This window comes from Peromyscus eremicus, chromosome 1 (genome assembly GCF_949786415.1).
Source record: "Peromyscus eremicus chromosome 1, PerEre_H2_v1, whole genome shotgun sequence".
In the NCBI taxonomy this organism is placed as follows: domain Eukaryota; kingdom Metazoa; phylum Chordata; class Mammalia; order Rodentia; family Cricetidae; genus Peromyscus; species Peromyscus eremicus.
In genome coordinates, this window is record NC_081416.1 from 102175857 (window position 1) to 102195282 (window position 19426).

The 19426-nt window shown below is 39.0% G+C and overlaps 1 protein-coding gene across 1 annotated transcript in view; it reads left to right on the forward strand.

Annotated features, from left to right (window-relative positions):
- Acer3 (alkaline ceramidase 3) overlaps positions 1 to 19090 on the forward strand; it is a 92578-nt gene extending 73488 nt beyond the window's left edge. Inside the window, exons 8-11 of the mRNA XM_059270837.1 lie at positions 5219 to 5320; positions 7804 to 7908; positions 14815 to 14860; positions 15542 to 19090. Of these exons, the coding sequence (XP_059126820.1) occupies positions 5219 to 5320; positions 7804 to 7908; positions 14815 to 14860; positions 15542 to 15595 (307 nt within the window). The 3' untranslated portion in view covers positions 15596 to 19090. The remainder of the gene's footprint in view (positions 1 to 5218; positions 5321 to 7803; positions 7909 to 14814; positions 14861 to 15541) is intronic.
- The last annotated feature ends 336 nt before the right edge of the window (positions 19091 to 19426 follow it).

A 19426-nucleotide genomic window follows, 5' to 3' on the forward strand; every position in this document is an offset into this window, starting at 1 on the left:
CAGAAGAAAATTCATTTCTTTTTTAAGATTTATTTTATTTGTATTTATGTGTACACGTGTGTATGTGCACATTAGTTCAGGTGCCCTTGGAGGCCAGAGAAGGGTATTGGATTCCCCTGGAACTAGAGTTGAAGGTGGTTTCTAGCCACCTGATATGGGTGCTGGAAATTAATTGGGTCATCTGGAAGAACAGCAGGTGCTCTTGACTACTGAGCCATCTTTCTAGCCTAGGGGTTGGGGCAGGGAATCATTTTTGTGCATTAATGGTGAATGAATGGAAAGTGAAAATTTTTTAATGTACAGTTTACAAAAACATCAAATGCTTAGGGTAAAAGTAACAAATGTGTGCCTGTTTACCATTCTACTAGAGGTGGTGGGACCTGGGAGAATGGAACCGATAAATAAGGCAGACTAAAGTCTCATGCAATAGCCAACTTTATTCAGAGAATCAGACAATTTATACTCTGAAGGTTAAGAAGAGTCACATAGTAAAGTGTCCAATCACAAAGACAAGCCACACATGGCAAAAACATGGTGTTACATAGAGGCATGTAAACAAATAGCAATAGCCAGTTGTAATGAATAATCTGAAACAACTCCTATCCGATACCAGGGAGGGGTACAAAAACACATTCCAAGAACAATGTATTTTTGAAGAAACTGAGGTCTTAAGACCCTTGTCTTGTTTTCTTGGAGTTTTCTTAGAAATACTCAGAATTCTTCTCACACAACTTCATTTTTGGACAGTGTTCCAACATACGCCAGATCTGTGCATTGAAAACAACAGCTTTTTGCTGAGAAACTAAACTAAGTAAATAGGGAGATATACTCCCTTATGTGTTAGAAAAGTCAGTATCATTAAGGTGTCAGTTTTTCCAACTTTGTCTGCAGGTTAAATATAATCACAATCAAAATCTTTTCAGGCTATTGGCAAAAAAATGTGATATTTGCTGGACATAGTGGTGAATACCTTTAATCACAGCACTGGGGAAGCGGCCCAGTGAGGTCCACATAGAGCATTCCACGTGCTCCCAGCCTTCAGGAGGCAGAGGCAGGTGGATCTTTGTGAGTGAAAGACCAGCCTGGTCTACAGAGCTAGTTCTAGGACAGTCAAGGCTACACAAAGACACCCTGTCTCAAAAAAAGGAAGGAAGGAAGGAAGGAAGGAAGGAAGGAAGGAAGGAAGGAAGGAAGGAAGGAAGGAAGGAAGGAAGGAAGGAAGGAAGGAAGGAAATAGAGAATTCCAGGCCAGTTGGGACTGCATTATGAAACTTTGTCTCAAAACAAACAAATAGGGCCAGACACAGAGGTTAAGAGCACTGGATGCTCTTCCAAAGGACCTGGGTTTAAGTCCCATATGGCTTACAACTCTCTGTAACTCCAGTTTCAGGGGATCCAGTGTCTTTTTCTGCACTCTGCTGGCACCAGGCACAAACATGGTGCACAGGCATACATTAAGTAAAAACACCCATACACTTAAAATAAAAAAATATTTAAAAATGTAGAACTTGATTCTGGCATTTACACAGGACACAAAAGACCAAGAATAGATGAAACAGTTTTTAAAGAGAAGAGCATTATTAGAGGACTGGGTGTGGCAGAGTATGTGCTTAGTATGCAGAAAGGCCTGTGTTCAGCACCAAAAAGAGAGAGACAGAGGAGAACTTAAAAGTGCTTGATTTAATCTACTGTTCTAGTCAAGTTGGTGTTGTACAATAGCTGGTAAGGATGGTGTATAGAACATATAAACTAAACTAACACATCATACTGGCCTGATCGTCAATAAAAATATGTGAAGGTAACTTAATAGAAAAGATCTCCCCGCCCCCAGACAGGGTATCTCTGTAGCTTTTGAATCTGCCTGGATCTCGCTCTATAGACCAGACTGGCCTCGAACTCACAGACATCCACCTGTCTCTGCCTCCCAAGTGCTGGGCTCAAAGCCATGCACCACCACCGCCCAGTGAAAAGATCATTTTTTCAACCAGTTGTACTAATTCTTTTTTGAATTAGTCTCTCTTGGTGTCTAGCCCAGACTGACCTCAAATTATGACCCTTCTGCCTTAGCCTCCCAGGTGCAGGGGTTGCAGGTGTGAGCCAGCACGCCTAGTCCTATAGTTAAAGACAGCCATCAGCCACACACCCTTCTGTGCCTGCTCTGGGAGTGTTCTACCCCTGAGCTGTATTCTCAGCCCATTCTAAAAACACAGCAGAGGTGAGTCATATCTCTAAATGTAAAAACTAAAATTTTTAAGCTTCTAGTAGAAGTCTTAGCAAACTTTAATTTAGGCAAAGATTTATTAGGACACAAACTATAAAGAAAAATAAATTCAAGTATGAAGTTAATTAAAATTAACCAACTTTTGCCAGACCCGGTGGCGTGAGCCAGAAACGAAGTGGGAGGCTAACTTGAGCCCCTGAGCTAAGGCCATCCTAGACAACCATAGCAAGAACTTGGCTTGAAAAAAAGTACAAACTTGGTTCTTAGAGACTGTGTTCAGAAAACAAAAGGCAAATCACAGACTTGGAGGAAATATATCCAACATATATATCCAACAGAGAACTTACATTCAGAATCTATAAGGAACTCTTACAACGCAAACAATAAATACCACACTGAGGGAGATATATGTATGACAGATAAGTACACACAACAATGCTCCTTATTAATTTTGAGGGAAATGCACATTAAAAAATATGAGATACCACTACACTCTAGAGGACTAAAGTGAAAGGGACTGACACACTGGGTGTGCCTGGATTTAGAACAACTAGAACCACTTATACATGGTAGAACTTTAAGTTAGTACCATTGCTTACCTCCAATACCTGGGGGATTCTAGCAAACTTGTCTAACATGTCAGGGTTCCTAGTTTCATTCCAGGACCAAGAAAGAAAGGGAAAGGAAGGGTAAGAGATGGGAAGGGGGAGAAGGATAACACTCTAACAGTGTCTTGAAAAGCTAAACATTCATCTCATACAAACAAGCCATTCCTTTTTACAGTCTTAATTTTACACAGTCAACACACAGTCTTAATTAGGAATGTTCATAGATGCTTTATTTGTAGTGGCCAAAAATAGGAAACAAAAATGTCTATCAACATTTGGATAGCCAAACAAAGTGTTCTGTATCCATGCCATGGACTATTAGTAACAAAAGAAATGATGTATTCATATACATGACAGAATGGATGAATCTAATACCAAATGAAAGAAGCCATAAAATAAGGGGAACACATAGTATGATCCCATTCAGTCTCCAGCTCAGTCTCCCTCTCTCTCCTCCTCCCCGTCTCACTTTCTGAGGTGATGGATATGTTGTTTTTGACCACACTGCTAGTTGCATGGTATACACAGGTAGACTCAAGAGATGTGGCTTCTGTTCGTTTGTTTTTGTCTTCTTGAGACACGTTCTCTCTCCATAGCCCAGGGTGGCCTCTCACCATGGCATCTTTCTGACTCAGCCTCCCAAGTCTGAGATTAGAGATCTGAGCCATTAAGCCTGGATTCATATGTACATTTTTTTGAAATGTATTTTATTCTTAATTGTGTGTATGTGAGTATGTGCAAGTAAGTGAACGGGAGTGACATACCTTCAGAGGCTAGAAGAGGGAATTGGAACCCTTGATGTTAGAATTCCAGGCAGTTGTGAGCTACCTAACATGGGTACTGGGAACAAAACTCAGTATGTGCTTTTCACATTGAGCCTTCTCTGTGGCCCCTGCATGTGCTTTTTAAATATGTATGTTCTAAGCCAGGTATGGTAGTGTATGCTTATAGTCCTAGTACGTTGGAGGCAGAGGCAGGAGGGTAATTAAAAGTTCAAGGTCAGCCTGATCAACCTAGCTGGAGGCCAGCTCATAAGACCCAGTCTCAAAAAAAAAAGTCTACTTTATTAAATCTATAAAGAGTGAATAGTCTGCTGTTACTACATTTTAAGCAGTTCACCACCCTTCAACTTCGTGAGCAGTGAAGTAAAAAGAGTGCCTGCCTCATAAGTGTATTTGCAGATTTGACCGAGGTATTCCCCACCCAAACAGACACCTCCATATCTCCTCCAAATTACTTTACTTTTCTTCAAAACATCTGTAGCTAATAGTGTTTTTATTTCCTGCCCCAGCCATACTATAAGTTCCCTGAGAGAAGGGCTTTGTCTTGTTAACTGCCTCCCGCTGAAGTGTTTAAAATATGCCTGACACATTAAGAACTTAGTATATTCTGTGATTTAGTTAGGTGGCTGTGTGTGTGTGTGTGTGTGTGTGTGTGTGTGTGAGAGAGAGAGAGAAAGAGAGAGAGAGAGAGAGAGAGAGAGAGAGAGAGAGAGAGAGAGAGAGAGAGAGAGAGAGGAGAGAGAGACTATGCCTGACACATTAAGAACTTAGTATATTCTGTGATTTAGTTACGTAGGTGTGTGTGTGTGAGGGGGGAGGGGAGAGAGACTATGCCTGACACATTAAGAACTTAGTATATTGTGTGATTTAGGTGTGTGTGTGTGTGTGTGTGTGTGTGTGTGTGTGTGTGTGTGTGCAGTGCCTGGCAGAGAATGTGACTCAACCCATGTTAATGGGTTCTCCCACCTCTTACATGCCACTGAAAAATTGTTGGGCAAGTGTATCAGATTATCTCCTTCATATACTTAACAGTCTTGATGGACCATTTTCTCTCAGTATCTTTAAATAGCTAAATGTTCAGCAAATGTCTAGGCACAGTGGTGAACTACTATAAGTCCCAGCTCCTGGGAGGTTGAAGCAAGAAAACTGTGGGAGTCCAGAAATTTGAGACCAGCCTGAGTAACAACATAGCAAGACCCACCTCAAGAAATCTTTTTAAAGTATGTAATACACAACTGGCAAAGGCATTAAATTAATAAGTGGGTTTGCTCTTAGTCTCCTGAGGACTGGTTTTTTTTGTTTGTTTGTTTTTTTGTTTGTTTGTTTGGTTGGTTGGTTGGTTTTTGTTTTTTTTGAGGCAGCGTTTCTCTGTGTAACAGCCCTAGCTGTCTTGGAACTAGCTGTAGACCAGGCTGGCCTCAAACTCCTCACAGAGATCCATTGCCTCTGCCTCCCAAGTGCTGGGATTAAAGGCATGTGCCACCACTGCCCGGCTTTCTCTTGAGGACTTTTCTTTCTCATAAAAATGATGACTTCCAGTTCTCACCTCTGATCATGATGTGACTTGAAGATTTGTTATTTTTGCTTTACTTTTCTTTTTTCCACAGGGTTTATCCATGGCTTAGAGGACTAGGTTATACATCCTTGACTATCTTTTTATTGGGATTTTTATTGTGGAATGTAGATAACATCTTTTGTGATTCACTAAGGTAAGATATATTTTCATTCCTAGAAAATAATTTTGGAAGCATTATATTAAGCAGAGAATTTTGTAGGTCCTTTTAGTGTCCTGAAATGAATTTTTACCAATGTTGACACTGTATAGCAGAGTAAAATTAAACTCTGGAAATACCTATTTAAATTGCCTGAAAGTTTAAACCTCAGAATATTTTATAATTTTGGGTTATTTTGTATGTGTGCATCATAAAACTATACAGTTGATCACAGATATACTATGTCTTTGAAAACTAATCAAGCTGGTGTGGTGACACATGCCTTCAATTCCAGCAACTGGGAGGTAGAGGCAGTCAGACCCCTGTGAGTTCAAGGCCAGCTTGGTTACAAAGTGAGTTCCAGGAGAGCCAGGACTATTGCACAGGGAAACCAGGTCTCTAAAAAAAACAAAAAAGAAAAGAAAATTGCCCAATCTGCTTCATCGAGTAAACAAGAATGATTTTTAATAAGCATTTGAAATGTATGTAAAACTTTCTAAGGAAGGTGTCAATCAGCAAGGTTTAGACTATTAGAAACTTAGAAGTGGCCTGGTCTCTGCAGCAGATTTATTACAGGAGGGAGGTATAACCTAATATTAAAAGACTTAAGAGATATATTATGGAAGCTAAGGGTACAGCTCAGGTGTTTGAGTGCTTGTCTGGTATGCACGAGACCCTGGACCGGATCACCAACATCAAACACAGGAACCAATGAGTGTAGGGAAGGACTGGTTAACAATGTTATTAGCCTTTTGTGATCTTGGTTCGCTGTGAAGACATAAACAGAAACGTTGATTAATAATTATATATTATTATATTTTATATATATTATATAATAAATAATAACAAAACCTGATTAATAATTAAATTTTACACTAAAGAGTTGTTACTAATATTTTAGATGTGAAATAGTATTGTAGCTATGTTTTAAAGAAGTTTTTTCTAGTGACATATACTGAAATATCTAGTGATAAAATATATCTAGAATTTTCCTCAAAGTAATGTGGGAGAAAGACATAGATGAAGGTTCAGATGACACAGATTTAGCATAATTTAATAATTATTGAAGTTTGGTATTAGATTTATTATTTTGCTTACTTTTGAAGAGGGTTGGTTTTTTTGAGACAGGGTCTCACATAGCCTAGGTTGGCCTTGAGATCACTAAGTAACCAAAAATGATCTTGAATTCTTTATCCTTCTGTCTCCATCTCCCAAATGCTAGAATTACAAGCATATGCCTTTGCATGTGTTTGAAATTCTCTATTATAATTCTCTGTATTAAAAAGTTGCATATGGCCGGGCGGTGGTGGCGCACGCCTTTAATTCCAGCACTCGGGAGGCAGAGCCAGGCGAATCTCTGTGAGTTCGAGGCCAGCCTGGGCTACCAAGTGAGTTCTAGGAAAAGGCGCAAAGCTACACAGAGAAACCCTGTCTCGAAAAAACAAAAAAAAACAAAAAAAAAAAAAGTTGCATATGTAAATGTAGAACTTTAAATGTAGATAAGTCATTATATACTTTACTTAGATCCCTATAGTAAAAAGTTGTATAAATGTAGACAAGTAAATACATTCCTTGCTTACACACTAAGATCTAGCTGGATATGGTGGTGTATGTCCATAATCCCAGCACTCTAGGCAGGAGGTATAAGATACGAAAGCTAGCCTAGACTACATGAAAAAACCCTGGAGGGCCAGGGTAGAAAGAAGAAAGTAAGAAACTAAGATCTAGATTCATGGTTCTGAATTAGAAATATCCAGCAGAATGCCTAGGAGAGTGAAGCTTTGTGATCCACTAACCTACCGTATGGCCTCAAGTTGGCATTCCACTTTGGTATTCTTCTCTAATAAATATTAATATGATATATACTTTGTAACCAAAAGAATTTGAGACCCATCTGAACTCCTAGGTGATTGACTTGGGTTGCTAAATTAATCTACAAATTTTAAGTTCAGGCCATATATAGCCTTGCTAATAACTGCTTCCTCAAAGAAGCACGTAGATGTGAAATCATAGATATTAAGAGAATTTATGGACTGTATAGTGGCATACTGAGATGAAAAGAAATGCATGTGTATTCTTTCCTGAGCAGATAGCTAACTGGACTAGGGTTTCTCAAAGTGTGTTCCAGAAAATAGTTGTTCCAGAGTATTAATCAAGTACTACCTAAAAAAGAATTTCCATGGATTAGTGGTTACCTGGAACAAAATTATAGATTCTGTGGTAAGACTATTCAAAGCCTTTAATGAATTAATATGCATTAAAATTAGTAAGAGGTCAATAATTGTTTTCTACATTAGTTTGAATCATTTCTTCATGAAACTTATGGAAATTTTGTTTATTCTACAACATGTTTTTAGAAAACAATACAGTGAATGTAAGGAAATTAAATAATTTCCATATTTTACAATGTTTCAAAATGTGACATTGTCAGCAGTAGTATATCTTCAATTGTAACACTGGTTTCCCCCTTCTCCACACAGGAACTTTCGAAAGAGAGCGCCCCCTGTCCTAGGTGTTACAACACAGTTTCATGCATGGTGGCATATTTTAACTGGCCTGGGTTCTTATCTTCACATCCTTTTCAGGTAGGAAATAAAGGCTTTTTAACCTAGTATTGGAAGAGTTTTGCTTTTTTTGACTTTATACTTCAAGAAAGAAGGTGTAAATATAAAATGTTGGAGACAGAGTCAGGGTTCCAGCAATGCCCTTGCTACTGGGTGACCATAAGAAAGCCCTTCCCACATTTATGTCATGTGTCCATGGGGTCATGAAGTAGCTGGTAGTTGGGGATTCTATCATGTGTATTCCAAAAGCGAATGGATCAAAGCTGACTAGTATCCAAGAGGCCCAGTTACACCAAAGTCTTGATGAGTGACAAGAGGGTGTGATGGTGTATGATCTTAGAGTTTTTAATCCTGACCTTCTCCGGGTAGGAGGACCTTTTTCCAGAAATAAGTTGGTTATCACTTTGTTCCCTTTGAGATTGTTCAGGATTAGACACTTTTGGCGAAAATGGACTTAAGTTCTCACTGGTCACCCCACCCATTCATACCTCCATAGCATCCTTTTCCCACTTATTAGGCCTTATCTTTCTTCAAATCATTTATTTATTTGGTTTTTTTATTGATTGATTTTTTAAATTTATTTACTTTTATTTTGCTTTGCTTGCATGTATTTTTTTTGTATTTATTTTATTTTTTTGTTTTGCTGGCACATATTTCTGTGTGCCATATATGTGTGCCGGGTGCCTGCAAAGTCCAGAAGAGACCATCAGGTCCTCTGGAACTGGAGCTACAGATGATTCTGAGCCACTGGTGCTCTTAACTCCTGAACTATCTCTCCAGCCCCTTCAAAGTGTTAATAATGAGTTATGTTTGTATTTACTTGTTTTCCTCTCCAGACTAGTATAAGTTCATCCAAGTTCATCCAGGGACTTACCTATTCACTGCCACCTTTCAGATGTGCAGAATAACGCCTGGCATGGAGTCAGCACCCAGGATATAATGTTCTTGTTTTTGTTTTTGTTCTTTTCCAGAGCTGAGGACCGAACCCAGGGCCTTGTGCTTGCTAGGCAAGCGCTCTACCACTGAGCTAAATCCCCAACCCCAGGATATAACGTGCATGTGTGCATGTGTGCTGATCTCTTCACCAGTGGCACATTTAGTCTCAGATTCTTCTTGAGAACAAGCTAGAATATTTATAGAAAAAAGAAGCCAGGCAGTGGTAGCACACACTTTATTCCCAGCACTCAGGAGGCAGAGGTAGACAGGTCTCTGAGTTCAAGGCTAGCGTGGTCTACAGAGTGAGCTCCAGGACAGCCAGAATTGTCCTGTCTCAAAAAACAAAACAAAATTAAAAAAAGAAACAAACAAACAAAAGGAAAGAAAAAAGAAAATTTCCTTTGAACCAAAAGTTCATGGCTTGTGTCTTGAGGGACAGTTGGTGAAGGTTGAAGGTCATTCTGCAGAATGAAAACCATGTGTTCATAAGGTGTAGCCTGTTGGTATGTGTGTGCCTGGGTAAGAACCTAGTGCCCAAAGAAAAGAAAATCCTTGGGACAGTTAAAGTGGAAACCAGTAGCTTGAATGTAATGTTAATACCTGCTTAGAAGTGTTGTATTATGGTGGATTAGGAGGGTGCCTTAGTTTTGTGGAGTACTCTTTAGATGTACATTGGAATACTCAGGTGTGATAGAGCATCTTTGTAAAGACGCAATAGTCTATATTCAGTGTATCTAAACCAGAAAGTACCACAGGACCAAATGTCTTCAAGTCTATCATTGAGGTACTGAAGAGCTTCTGGTTTTAACTGGGAGGGAACAGAAGTGGGAATAGGATCACGAAATATGCATAGGTGAGTGGTCTTGGTCTTACTGATCATTACCTGCAGGTGGCTGTGCAGAACTGTCTAGTTTTGAATCATCACAAGTTATTTATAGATGAGGCCTATTGATTGCAACTGTTGTTTCTGGAGTCCTGGAGAGAGTAACTAAGGGAAAAGAAAGTCAGAAAGACCAGATGAAATTAGTTAAGCCTTCAGGTTTAAGGCAAGTGACTGAAGACTTCTAGGTACTTGTCTGGTTGTCTGGAACAGGGTGTCATAAAATAATGGCCATTGATAATGTACTGATCATGATGTCTGCAAATCTTGGCAAGATCTTAGTTTCTCTTACCTTGGTTCTTTCAGCCTTTCACAGTGTGGCATTACCAGCTTTAAATGAATATCCTTAAATAACTGACATGTCTGCAGCATATCTGAGCTAAAATCTGATCCAAAATTTAAGGTAGCAAAGGAGACAGTTTTTACAAAATGAAGGCCAAGTGCCAGGGGGTGGTTTTGTTGTTGGTTTTTTGTTTTGGTTTTTTGAGACAAGGTTTCAGGTTTCTGGCTGTCCTGGAACTCATTCTGTAGACCAGGCTGGCCTCAAACTCAGAGATCCGCCTGCTCTGTCTTCGGAGTGCTGGGATTAAAGGCGTGCGCCACCACTGTTTTGAGTGCCAGGTTTTTATTTAGCTTTAGGGTGTCATTGGACATCTGTAAGCAGAATGAAGAGTCAGTACTTTCACCTTTGAAGTCCCTACTACAGCTTCATCACTTCAAGATTTGTAACAATCTTAAGGCAAATTATCCAGAATTTTACCCATCATCTTTAAGTTTAGAGGGTAGGGAACTATATTTTGGAGGAATCACATTGTCTTGCTTTTTCATGTTTATTATGTTTCTATGTTGTGATTTGATAGACTATTAGTTTAGATATCTTTCCAGTTTGTTTTGTTGTTGTTTGTTTCATTTTGGTTTTTTGTGGGGGTGGGGATTGTTGTTGTTGAAACATATTCTCACTATGTAGTGCATGTTGGCCCGGAACTCACCATGTAGACCTCCTGGCCTCAAGTTCACAGAGATCTGAGCGCTGGAATTAAAGATGTGTGGCACAAGGCCCAGTGGTGGTACAGGCCTTTAATCCCAGCGCTCAGGAGACAGAGACAGGCGGATCTCTGTGACTTCCAGGACAGCCAGGTCTGCACAGAGAGACCCTGTCTCGAACCACTACTCCCACACTCCCAAAGAGGATGTGTTAAACCAAGATGAGCCTCTCTTCTGATTTTATTCTGATTGGTCAGCTTGCTCTCGAGGGCTCAGTTCCCTAGTAGCACTGAGAACAGAGTAAACAGACTGCTGTAATTGCAAAAGTATTAAACCAAAAAAAAAAAAATCTCTAAATACAGTGAGCACTGATTAAAGCCCAATACTATATCACTGACCATAAAACAGAAAGTGGCAGGCTGGAGGTGGGGGTAAGGGGGTGTTGGCACACCCCTTTAATCTCAGCACTCAGGAGGCAGAGCCAGGCGGATCTCTGTGAGTTTGAGGCCAGCCTGGTCTACAGAGCGAGATCCAGGACAGGTACCAAAGCTACACAGAGAAATCCTATCTTGAAACCCCGCCCCCCCCAAAAAAAACAGAAAGTGGTAAAATTAATGTAGTGTGCTACAAAGTTAAACAATTGCAAAGGATGGAATGGAGATGATGAATATGTTCAAAATAGTGTAAAATTCTCAAAGAATTAATAAAAATTAAAATTTCTTAGGATAAATATGAAAATAATACTGAATGAGATAAAGGAAGGAGACAGAAAGAAATAAAAGAGAAGCAAGGTTAAATAAAAGAACAGGAAAAAGAATAGAGAAGAATATTATAAAGGGAAAGAAAAAAGATCTAGACAGCCTGGAAAGATGGCTCAACAGTTAAGAGCACTTGCTGCTCTACCAAAGGACCTGAGTTTGGTTCCCAGAACCTACCCACATTGGACAGCTCACAATTGCCTGTTATCTTAACTCCAAGGAACCTAACACCCTTTTCTGACCTCTGCAGGCACCCACATACATATGGCACACACAGATGTATACACATATACATAAGACCCCCCCATGCATTTTTTTAAATTTAAAAATGGAAAAAGACTAAGAGATCAGAAAAAGAAAAAGCAAGCTGAGCACAGTGGCACACAGCTGTATTCCCAGTCCTTGAGAAGTGGAGGCAGGATTTTAAGAGTTCAGAGGTCAGTCTCAGCTATACATAGTGAGTTTAAGAATAGCCTTGTTTACATGATAACCTATCTCAAAACAACAGCAACAAGAGAGTTCCCATTATTCAAAGTTTGAAAACAAAATTAGATAATGTAAGAAAGGAGATTAAAAATTAAAATGCAGATCTTAAAAAATAAATAAATAAATAAAATGAACCAGGCAGTAGTAATCCAAGCCTTTAATCTCAGCACTTGGGAGGCAGAAGCAAGCGGATTTCTGTGAGTTCAAACCCAGCCTAGTCTACAGAGCAAGTTCCAGGTATACACAGAGAAACTCTGTCTCAAAAAGGCAAAAAAATAAATAAGGTAAAGTAAAAATATGTAATATAGTAGGAAGGATGGAAAAGGGAAACACAGGCAAAAAAAAAAAAGAAGAAGAAAAGAAAAGGATCTAGGAATGTAGCTCACCTGGTGGATACTTGCTTAGCATGCACAAAGCCTTGGGGTCCATCCCCAGCACCACATAAAACTGGGCATGATGGCACCAGGAGATAGAGGCAGAAGGATCAGGAGTTCAAAGTCATCTTCATCTACATAGTGAATTGGAGGCCAGCCAGAACTACATATGCCTTGCCTCAAAATAACAAGAAAAGGGGGTAGAGAGTAAAAACATAGAAGTCTTGCTTCTTAAAAATATGTATAATAAAGTAGGAATACTACTAAAAGAGAAGTGAAAAGAAAAAGGAGGATGCACAGAGGCAAAAAAAAAAACCAGGAAAGAGAAATAGAGCAAGCCTTGGAACAGCTTCTTTCTGTGCCCTAGAAACTTGGAGATGGTCAATAATAGACACAAGGCCTACTAAGTTGTAGACACTCATCTTTGCTATGCTTTTTGCTGGTGAGGAGCCTATATTGGACAACTGTCCAAAGTTCACTAGAGCTGTCTTAACTTTAGTGGCCTCTTTGTGTACCAAGAGTCTTAGCTGACCACACTTAGCTTTGTAGTCAATCCATGAACTGGGCAGGTTCTCTGGAGACTCTCAGTATTATACCTCTGAGGTAGCTAATGTTCTAGCTAGAGAGGATCTCCCAAGTGTGTGGGGACTAGGGAAGCAACCAAAGCACAAAAGTCTGTATGGGCAGAAGACCTGACTTCATACATTACAAACACTAAGTTGATCATCCTACTGGAGGAATTCAGCAGTGGATGCCAAGTGAACAGCAAATAGATAGTTCCAGAGGTTGCCCTACCTGCTGACCTCAGGCTCAGAGCAGTCCGACTCCAGGGTTATTCTCAGTTAATGAGGCCTACACTTGGGTTGTTGCAGGTTAGCTTTACGCAGTGGGGGGAGGGATTGATTCTCCGTTTTCTTGGCTTGGCTGCTTTTTGATACATTACCTTTCTTTCTCTCTATACTTTTCAGCTGATCTATCACTACCTGTATGAATTTCCAAAGCTTTTCTCTCTTTGGGATAAGGTCTATTTCTTATACTGACTTTTCCTCTTAACCAGGTCACACAGAAGCAACTGCTAGTCTGCCGTTTTACCTAGAAGACAAAGCCAAATTGCTTATTTGGCCCCAAGCCTCAATTTCCTCTTCTGTTAAATACTTAATAGATTGTTGAAATAATTAAGTTGAATATGACTTGCTCCCTCCCCACCCCAGATATTCTCACCTTGTAGATTAGGATGGCCTGAAATTTACTAAGTAGCCTAGGTTGGCCTCAAACTCAAGACCCTCCTGCTTTTCTCTACTGAGTACTGGGATTACAAGCAAGTGCCACTGCGTCCAGTGAAAAACTACTTTTGCACTATTGTCAGCCTAAATTGTGCTAATAAACTTTGCACTAAAAGTAGTTGTTTAGGTTTCTTTGTTGGATAAATACTTAAAAATATCAGCTGTAAGACAAAGTGCTAAACGGTCTTACTAATAAAAAAAAAAAAAAAAAAACCAAAAAACCCGGAGCCAGATATTGGGGTTAAAAACAAGAGATCAGAAAAGCAGAAAGAAGCCAGCCACATTCTTACCACTTGGAGATCCTCAGCCAAAGAGAGCTACTTCCTGTATGCCCACGCCTATATGCCTTTCTGTTCTGCATCTCACTTTCTCTGTCCGTCCAGGTACATCACTTCCTGTCTGTCTGTACAGACCTCCAGACCTTTATGGCTAACTAGTGTTGGAATTTAAGGCATGTGCCACCACACTTGGCTCTGTTCCCAGTGTGGGCTTGAACTCAAAGAGATCCAGATGGATCTCTGTTTCTCAGAGTGATAGGATTAAAGACGTGTGCTAACATTGCCTGACCTCTATGTTTACTATACTGGCTTTTTCCTCTGATCCTCAGATAAACTTTATTATGGTGCACAATATAGTGGGAGACACAATACATCACCACAATCAGCAATTAACAAATTCAAAGTCTTACAGCTAGCAAATGTCCAGGTAACTTCTGAACTGCCATTCCCTGCAGTTCCAGCTTTAGTACAGGAAAATATAGCATAGCCATATTAAATTTTATAAACTTAATGAGGTTCTTTTGACCTTTACATTCTTGTTTGAAATACTAGAAAATTAGGTTTTGTATATGTTGTCATGATATATTTGTTACTATTCAAATACATTTAAATAGTGTAGTATACATAACACTATGTTGTGTATTATAGACAACCTCGTGACTTTCAGGGAAAATTCAGCAGTGTTTGCTATATGCACTGCTTTACTGATCTAATCTCACTTCCAGCAGTGACTCACTTTAAAGACAGACACCAAAGAAACTGTTACCTCTCTGGGTTTCTCATAGGTTTATTTAATTAATGATAGAGCTGCATTTGCAAAGATAGAGTTATGATACCAACCACATAGGACATCATGTGATGATGCTTGGTCCTAAACTACAGACATCCTGAAATTACAGTCTATGAGTTGATTTGTCTAATAAATTTATTTTTCTACTTTCCTTTCAGTTTATATACAAGAACACTTTACCTGAAATGCAGGCCAAAAGTGAAGGTAAGTCTGTGTTGTAAAGGGCAGGGCGGTGGTGGTCTTGAGAAGATCACATGGATGTAAAAGACAACAGGGAGCTATGAGGAGCAGCACAGACTTTGGAACAACAGACATGAATTCTGAAGTGTTCATTATCCATCCACTATATGTGAGCTTAGACAAATCTCTTCTTTAAACCTGAGTTACTTCAACAGAATGGAGCTGTTAATAGCAACATTACAGCATTATTGGAAGAATTGAAGATTAAGGGGCTGAGGAGATGGCTCAGCAGTTAAAAGCATGTCCTGTTCTTTCAAAGGACCCAAGTCCATTCCCAGCACCCACGTCAGGAGCCTCACAGCCACCTCTGATTCCAGCTCTAAGGGATCCAGTGCCCTCTCCGACTTCCACAAGCACTGCATTCGCATATGTGCATGTGCGCACAAATCCCCCCAAAAGATGTCTCTAGGAGTTAACAGATTAAATACCTACTTCCACGCTGACAAAGTAGATACTTACTATATTTAAATAAATTAAGTAAAGGTCGTTTTTGAGATCGGATGCAAGGCCTTTGCTATGCTCAGGCCACTCATACTAACAAACCTAACACAGGTTACAGTCCATACCCCCAGGGATTGTAAATCTCCTTTCTTTTCAGGCATAGAATAATCTTTTCTCTCATTTTGTCCTCACTTGTTTCCACAGTTTCTCTTTGGGATCTGGCCAGTGGTCATGTTTGAACCTCAGAGGAAACACTGATGAATTATTCCACCAAGAAAACAAAAAGCACCCATCGTCGTTCTGCCAAGATGGTCAAGAAGGTCCCAAAGACTTGCACATTCAAAGATGCCATGCCCATCACAAGAAATGAATGACTCAGCCACACAGAGAATGAGCAATCAGTCTGTTGGGTGGTCAGCTCCTGGCTTTATCTCATTTGTCCTCGACCTAAGATGCTTACAGAGAAACAGATGGGGTGTATATTTATATTCTGGAATGGTGGGAAAGTTGGGCTTTTTTTAACAGGTTAACAGTTTGTGCTGGTCATCCATGGAAAAATTAATATTTTTTATTTTCTTTTTTTATAAGAGTTGCATGTTAATTATACCTTTCTTAATTTTTGATTAAATATTGAACAAAGTCATTAAGGACTAGCAAAATCCCATATCCAGATGGTTGACTCTGAGCCAGCACTTAGCTGTGTCAGCTTTGATTTATATTATTATATTAACCTCACAGATGGTTTTCCATTATTAAAAAGAAAAAAAAAAAGACCTGGCTGTGGCATTCTAGGTAGCTCCTTACTATCTGCCTTGGTGCTAGCTGGAGTGCTGTAAGCAAACTCTGACCTGCCAGTGACTGGGCTCTGTTGTCACCTCCAATAATTTGTCTCAGACTCTGTGGGCCACAGCCAGTCAAAGGGGTGGGTCATCTATCATCCCTCCAGAAGCTCTTCCGGAAGCACATGTGCAATGTAGTCCCTTTCACCAGTTAAAGTCTGTTTTGCTTTCTTTAATCTTCAAGTTATTATTATTTTTGTGTCTAGCAAATTTAACTGGTGGTCTGGCCTACCCATATTCTGTATGCCAGCATAGTTTAAGTGAAGTTATTTGGGAAAGTTGTACATTTTTTACTTTTTGCATTATATAGTATTTTCCAGTTCTCAGAGAAGTCATGGCTATACCCAGACACATATGTCAGGTTAACTACTAGTAAAATGGTCAGAACTGTTTTGCATAAGGCTTATTAAAATATTTGCTCCTTAATTTTTTGAGGAGAAGAAATACAAGTGTTGAAACAGTACTGACTTGTAACTTTTACAGCATCTAGAACTTAGAAAACTAAGTAATAGCAGTAAAATCTCATTGTGAGGCAGATAGTTCTAATTTGGATTTGAATGTATAAGAAATTGAATTGATTGTCACAAACAGTAAATGAAGGATCATATATCTATTGATTGTATCCTGAGATGTGGCTTCAAAAGAAAAGTAGGGGTTTTTTTTCTCATGCAAAACTGATTAAAAACAAACAACTTTCCCATTTTTCCAATATTCATTAACTAGCCTTAGCCTGGCAGAGTGATAATGCACACCTTTAATCCCAGCATTCAAAAGGCAGAGGTAGGCAGATCTCTGTGCATTTAAGGCCAGCCTGGTCTACATAGTTCCAGGCCAAACAGGGATACATAGTGAAACTGTGTCTCAAAAACAAAAACAAAACAGTGTTTGGTTCATTAGGTAGTCTTGCTACATTTTTAAAACCAAAAATGTTTCCCAGATGGCCATTAAACAAACACACCTTTTATAAAAGCAAGACATGCCAAAACATAAATCTTAGAGAACCTCAGTTGTGCTTTCACTGTTAGCATGGGTCAGAGTCCAGAGTGCACCCCACTGAGATGCCCAGGTTCCTGTGTTCTAGAACAAGAGTTGGACCAGAGACACATGGGTAGTGATGGAAATAGAAATCTTTTACTAGGAAAAAAGATAAATATTACCCAGAATGGGAGTGGGCCCAAAGACTGGCAAAGAAAGTTCTAAGACCAAAAGGCCCTTGGCCAAGAGAGTCTCTATCTTTTATAGCACATTTACATAGCCTCCATCTTTTCTGGCAATTAGAGAAGGTAGGGCTTTTTTTTAAAGCATGCTCTTTTGTTATGCATAGACCTCAGTTGGAGGGGTTTCCAGTATTCCTTTGGGATTGTTTTTTGTTTGTTTGCCTCTAGAACTTCCTATTCGCCTACCTCACTTTACTCCATCCTCAGAGCTGTGGTCTTAAAAATCTGAGGATGATAATCTATTTTATACAATTTCCTTGCTGATGAGGAGTGTAGTCCTTGCCAAAGAGAGACTACAAAGCTCTCTTCCTATTGTATCTATTGGTTGGAAAGGAGGCTTTGGAGTTTTTGTTGTGGGAGTTGACTTGAATCCCTATATCATAATGAGTTAAGTTTGAAACTGTCATATCCTAGAAGACACAGATTTTACAGGATCAAAAAAAGATGCAAGAATTTGGACTGGAGAAATGGTTTAGCAGTTAAGAGCACTAATTGCTCTTGCAGGGGACCTGGGTCTGATTCTCAGCATCCACATGGCAGCTCACAACCATCCATAATTGCAATTCCTAAGGATCTAACGACCTCTTTTGGCATTTGCATGCACCAGACACACATGTGATACACATACATATCTGCAAGCAAAACATCCGTACACTTAAATAAATCTTAAACAAGTTGTCAATGCAAGAATAATATGATTATGCCAACCAGTGGCCCCATAAAGGACCAGAGTCAAGAAAACCAAAAGCTGTGCAATTGTTCTGGATATGGTCCTTTAGACTGCTAAAACAAATTAACAAACAAACAAATAAAACCATATATACAAACAAAAAAATCCCAACCGATGGTTATACATTAAGATCATGGCAAAATACAACAGAACAATTTTTAGGAAAAAATCCAATAGTAGAATATGTTAAGGGGAAGATATTATAGAGTTGTAACCATTGAGTACCAACAGTGCCAAAAGAAAAAGAATGAAAAAAAAACAAAACAAGGTTATAATTACTGACAGATTTATAGTAGAGTTTATCTTTGCCTTTAAGAAGTTAAAGCATCCTGTTTGTTGTCTGAAGAGATCTTTAAGTCCTTCAGCCTTTTAATAGCTTATAGGTGTAGGGTCCTTGTGTTCTTGAAGCTGCGGAGACTTGGGTCTTATGGACACTGGTGCCACTCCCTTACAATGACCTCTACAGGCTGTATCTTGTCTCCAAACATCTAGTGCCCTTCTTTAACCAGCTTTAATACCCTGTCAGATATAGTATATTATCTCTGTCCAGGATCTCCAGAGAAATACGATTTTAGCAATGCAGAGTTGTAACCAAAATAAGGGAGACTTTCCTTTTTTGGTAAGACTTAATATGTCCTTTTTATTACATACAGAGTAAGTATACCCAGTCTAATGTTACTGCTTGATGGTATTGTAACTCCTATAATTTTCATTATGGAAAGGAAGTTCAACTTAAAGATCTTTGGCAAACATATCCATCATTCTAGATGTATCTCAACCATTCCAGAAATCTTACATCCATCACTTGTATACTAAGAGCACTCTTATAAAAGGGATCAGTCCAACAGAAGAATTCTTAACACAGCATCTGGAGAATGGGATCAACACAAAGCATTTTGATGCTGTTTTATTTTTGTTACCCTTGACTTTAAAAAAAAATGAAATAAAATTTTAATCTTTTCCAGAACCGGTTTCAGAAGAAAATCCTTATTAAAAATCTATGTATCCAATGTAAAATTTATTGGCTTAGTGGAGCTTTCATGTTGTGATGCCAATGAATGCTGTTCATTTTATATACACAAGTAGCAATTTAAGGTTTCATAAAACATTTGATAGGCAAAAAAAAATACCATTAAGTTTCAGAGAGTTAAGAATACCTACATTTATTATAAGGCACTATGTATTTATCAGGCCTTTTAATATATTTCTCACACATTCATGTTTTCTTACATGTTTTAAATTAGGCCTGGTAATGAGGCTGGAGTGATAGCTTAGCAATTAAGAGGACTTGTTGCACTTGCAG